The sequence below is a fragment of the Lipotes vexillifer genome, unplaced genomic scaffold (genome assembly GCF_000442215.2).
Source record: "Lipotes vexillifer unplaced genomic scaffold, Lipotes_vexillifer_v1.1 scaffold1584, whole genome shotgun sequence".
NCBI lineage: Eukaryota > Metazoa > Chordata > Mammalia > Artiodactyla > Lipotidae > Lipotes > Lipotes vexillifer.
In genome coordinates this window covers 1,052,799-1,058,286 of record NW_006782397.1, presented here as the reverse complement: position 1 = coordinate 1,058,286, position 5,488 = coordinate 1,052,799, and the positions used below count along the sequence as shown (strand labels likewise).

At 34.2% G+C, this 5,488-nt stretch overlaps 1 protein-coding gene across 1 annotated transcript in view; it reads left to right on the top strand.

Moving 5' to 3' along the window:
* DUSP19 (dual specificity phosphatase 19) overlaps positions 1-4,716 on the top strand; it is an 18,613-nt gene extending 13,897 nt beyond the window's left edge. Inside the window, exon 4 of the mRNA XM_007455261.1 lies at positions 4,345-4,716. Coding sequence (XP_007455323.1) covers positions 4,345-4,599 — 255 coding nt within the window. The 3' untranslated portion in view covers positions 4,600-4,716. The remainder of the gene's footprint in view (positions 1-4,344) is intronic.
* The last annotated feature ends 772 nt before the right edge of the window (positions 4,717-5,488 follow it).

The window sequence follows — 5,488 nt, the reverse complement described above, 5'->3', positions numbered from 1 at the left end:
CTTTCCCTCTCTCTCTTCCTTCCTTGCATTTAGTAATATTTATTGAGTGCCTTAGGTGCCCGGCACGCTTCTCGATACCGTTCTCTAGATTACCGGAAAAATGTAACACTATTCTACCTTACTTAATAGCAGATATTTGGATGAAAGAAAAGGTGGAGGTTTTCTAATTCAGAGCCTAGTATTGGCCAGTCTGTTCTCTTGTGAAAAATTTTACAGACTCTAGATTGTCACATTCCAGTGTGCCAGCTAACAGTGTTAGAAATAAAAGTGACAATGTTTCTGTATTAGCTGCTTTCCTAAGGAGATGTAGAATGTATGTTAGATGGTAAAGGAAAAATGTAGACATCATCCATATTCATATTAGAAGATATGCACATGTTACAAGTAAAAAGTGAAATGGGTAATAGTTAATAAAAATGGTCCTTAGTTTGGGTTTCCCAAAAAACAGAACCTGAGCCAAGGATTAAGAGCTGATGCTTCATTTGAGAGGTGCAATCCCTAGGCAGTGAGAGTGAGAAGAAAAGGAAGTGACTCAGGTAAGGATGAGAAGCAGTGTAAGATGATGTGTTTACCTTGCTGAACACAACTTCACAATGAGCTGACAGCAAAATAGATGGGTACTTGGTAGGGTGGTACCCAAGACATCCCCAGGCAGGGAGTCCAAAGAAACTGCACCTCAGTACAGATTTTGGGAGGGAGGGAAGAGAGGGAATTTATCTGCCTGGCCATCTGTCAGCTTCTGTTTCCCATTGGTCAGAGTTTACCCATGGAGAGGTAACTAACCTCGCAATTCCAGGTTGTAGCACCCCACCCCTTCAGCGGCCACCTTGAAGCCAAACCCAATGCCCTGTGGTGTGACTTGCCATCCAATTTCAGAAGAAGCAAGAGAATCCAGAACTCAGGGTGTACCTATGCAGAGCCTGCCATCGGGGAAGAGTCAGGTATTCTTAGGCAAGCAAAACTTAATAGGCTTAAAGGCACAATAGGCAGTCAGCCATAGAGGTTGTAGTTGAGGTGGAGCAAGCTGAGGGTGAGATGATGGCATCAAAGGAATCCGAAGAGATGCAGAAAATGTTTCTGCTACAAGATGTATTTGAATTCTGTAATATGTTCTGATTTCTCAAGCCTTACGTTTTTTACTGAAATCTTAGCCTCAGCCAGTATTTCCTTACCCTGAAAACTCTTTATTGTTTAGATTAATACATATTTAGTTTTAGCAATAGAAGTCTTGAATTTTCTTCATTTTTTTCTAGAAGAGATCTCTTCCTGATTTTGCCTATTGTATATGCACGTATTATTAAATGTGATGACTCAGTGAATTGCATATTTCAAAACTACCTTTCTAGGTCCTAGTTTGTTGTTTTCATCTTTTTACATCCAGCTGCCAGATGGAATGTCTTCCATTTTTCCCATGTCTTTCCTCATTTCTCTCTGTACTTATCAAACCCTGTTTGTTTGGTTTCTCTGTCCTTCTTCTATCTCTGCCTAATGCATTATTTGTCAGGTTTATGCCCAAAGGGACAGAAATACACATGAGAGGGAAGCAGTAAAGTAACCTCCATAGCCTCAAGAGTTCTTTTAGGAATATTTACTTGACCCCCTTTTTTTTATGTGCAAAAGATTTTGTTTGTTAGTATGAAAATGTGTATTTGATATTCCACGTTTACTTTATTATTTATAAGATGTGATTTTAAAAACATGTAATTTATAACATTGTAGAAAAATTGGAAAATATAGATAGGTAAAAATTAAGGTCACCCACTTCCACCATATAGATATAACCACTGTGAGTATTTTAATATATTTTGCTATATATCAGAAGACCTGAACTTGACTAAGTTCATCTGTCAAAAAATATGAATTACTTACTCTGAGAAGATACAAGGGATGTATATTGCTGCCCTTAAGGAGCTGGCAATCTAATTGAAAGGCTATTCATAACAACACGAGAACAAAGCAAGCTGCGTAAAATAGAAATACTATAACATAATTCCTATCTATCTGCCCATAGCAGAATGATGATTTGATTCTTTTAAGAGAATGTTTTCTCAGAAATGCAGAACAAAATTAATTTGTTTGCTTAGCAAACATTTATGGAATACCTACTCTGTGCCCAAAATTGTACTAAGTATTAGGCATACAAAGATGGCTTGGATATTCCTCCTGCCCGCCTCTCACGCAGAGAGAGACAGCCTTCTTAGAACAGAAGCCAAAGTTAGCTGGACCAAGAGAGGAGCAAAGGGCTTTCAAGCAGAGGACAACAGCAAGTGCAAAAGAAAAAAAATTCTTTATAAATGATTTAATTGTCACTACTTTGAGTTCTAGAAAGGGGATATGAAGCTAGTAGTTTGTTTGGAAATACTTTCAAGGGCAATATGATACCCAAGGAATAATAAAAGGTAAATAGGTAAATTCAAAGGCTGTAGAAACTGACAGAAAAGTAGCTGTTTATATAAAGAATGTAAGAGGGAGAAAATACTAACATTTTTAAACATTAGCTAAAGCTGATTGCACCGTGTATAAGATTGAAAATAAAGCTAGTTTCATTTTAAAAAGCGTATGTATGCATCATAACATAGAGATAACTAGTATACAGTCAGGAAACATTAAAAATGACATAAGGGCACCTCTTATTAAGCTTATGATTCCAAGTTTCTTTGGAATATCTAATTTGTTTTGAGTTAAAAGAAGTTCTTTAATAGTTTTCATTGGTTACTGTAATATGATTTTAAAATGTCTTAAGTCTCATAAAAAAGCCATTATACAAGGTGAGAAAAATTCTGTATATGTAGAGTGAATATTTGCCTTTCGCTTTTCTTGTACAGAAAGTTAATATCTGGAAATGACTCTGAAATATATAAATATAAATAGACAAGACAGACGTAGAGAACAAACGTATGGATACCAAGGGGGGAGCGGGGGTGGGATGAATTGGGAGATTGGTATTGACATATATACACTATTGATACTATGTGTAAAATAGATAACTAATGAGAACCTACCGTATAGCACAGGGAACTCTACTCAGTGCTCTGTGGTAACCTAAATGGGAAGGAAATCCAAAAAAGAGGGGATATATGTACACATATAGCTGATTCACTTTGCTGTGCAGTAGAAACTAACACAACATTGTAAAGCAATTATACTCCAATAAAAATTTTTTTAAAAAAGGAAAAAAGAAAAAAAAACAATTGAAATTGTCTTTTTGATATGAGGATTTAAAATATTAACTAATTTTCTTGTGAATCATCTGTGTTTCTTGAAATGAGTTACACTTGCAAATTTGTTACAAAAGACCTAGGAAAGGAATTCTGCAATAGATTTATGCATCTAAGAAAACTGCCTTGTAAAAGTAAAGCACTCCAATAAGCCATAAACATAGCATTGTTAATGTGTATTTTGGGCAGAGAATTTTCAGTTGTAAGATTTTTTCCCCCTTTCCCTGTTCCCATCTTTCTTGTGTTGTAAGAAAAGAAGAATCAAGACATGAAGTAATTAAAATGTCTGGTTCTGTTGGGTGTGCTCACTGTTCTCTACATTTCATTTAGATCATTAACTTTTTAAAGGCCTGAGATAAGCTAACCTGTATCAATGCTGATCCATCAGATCTATCACATTCATTATTAATGCAATATTACCCCCCATCAGCATTGGCCTTGCACTGTGTCCCTTTTCACTTGTGAAGTATCATTTGCAAGTTACCTGAAACGTTTTTCATTTATTGACCTCATGCTGGTGTCTAATTACCTTTTCCACTTCACATTGTCGTGAGCTATTTGTGTCATCATTTTACTACCTCATAAGTTTAACTATTTTTTAAGTCACTTCCCTCTAGAATAAAATATATCCAAGGGAAGAAAATTTTTTCTTTACTGATCATTTTACACATAGATTTCTAAACCAGTGATACTAGTTTCCTCATGGGAGTGCTATGTGTACCTAGAATGTCTCGAGCTTTCTGTTTAGTTTATGATTATGGTTTTATTTATATTTCCACATACATTTCCTGTGATTTTTCTCTTATTTATAGACTTGTGGCTACTAAGTTACTAGGCTTTTATGTGTACTTTACTAGATTACTTCAGTTTAATAAAAGATAGTTTCAGAATTCCAAATATATCATCAAAGCATTTCAATTCTGGGAGGTGGGAAGAGAAGGTGTTGGTTAATTGATTGATTTTTCCCATTCATTCCCTACAGTGAATTGTATTTTGATGATTGAATAGATTGAATCAAATAAATCGATAAAGTGAATATTTTTATTTTATAATTTTAAGTAGTATAAGATTATATTATAGTCTCTCTTAAATGAATAATGAAGATTTTTGTTTGGTTTTATTATAGGATGGTGTGGTTCTTGTTCATTGTAATGCAGGAGTTTCCAGGGCTGCTGCAATTATAATAGGCTTCCTAATGAATTCTGAAGAAATCTCATTTACTAGTGCTTTTTCTTTGGTGAAAAATGCAAGACCTTCCATATGTCCAAATGCTGGTTTTGTGGAGCAGCTTCGTACATATCAAGAGGGCAAAGAAAGCAATAAGTGTGACAAAATACAGGAATTAGAAGAAACAACAGTTCCTGAGTTACATTCTAGCTGACGATGGACAACTGTAATTTCTGAGTTGGTCTCTAGAGCCACCTTTCCCCTTTTTGAGAGTAAACTAGTAGAAACGTCCTTTTCTCATGCTTTTTTCAAGTGGAGATAGAGGTCGATTGTCCTAAGTTAGGGTATAAATATTTAAAATTATATCATGTTTTCTTTAGTATTATAATATGTGATTAAATGTTTCTTTGATTTGCTAAGGGAAAATAACAATGTATTACCAATAATTGATTTCTGTAGAAAGAAAAGGTTTAAATTTAAAATCTATATTAAACCATGAAAGATTAAATTAGTTGATTAAAACTTTTGGTAGTTTTCTATTCCAGCAACTGTTTCCATGAAGGAAAAAACTTCAAGTGCTACTTGACTTACTATTTCAGAGGGAGGTAAATTTCTTTGTGAAGAATTTAAGATTAAAAAACAATACCTTAAACCTCCCAAGAGAGGTAACCAAAATCTGAAGGTTTATACAATATTTATGAGTAGTTACGATATTCACAAGATTTTTATGTGCTTTTATGAAAATGTACCCACTTTTCATTTTGATTCTTTAACTGTATTCCCTGTGTTTATTTTTAAAGTTTTTTGTATAGCTATTCTCTCTTACTTTATTGTGAGCTTATGGTTCTTTTATTAGGTGATTAGTCTCTTACATTGTATGCTTTTTATTCTGGGTCCCTAGCATTCTGTTTTTGGGTCTGACGTCATAATTTTCTGATCTCCTTGGATCTGTGGGAAAGTGTTTTATACTAAAAAATCATTTTTAAAATGTGGTTTGATTAATGATCTGTTTTCTAGTTCAGTATTCTACTAGGGAATATATTTTTAAGGAAAGAACAGTTATGGTTTTGTAAGAAATTTTACATACATTTTTAAAAAGCCCA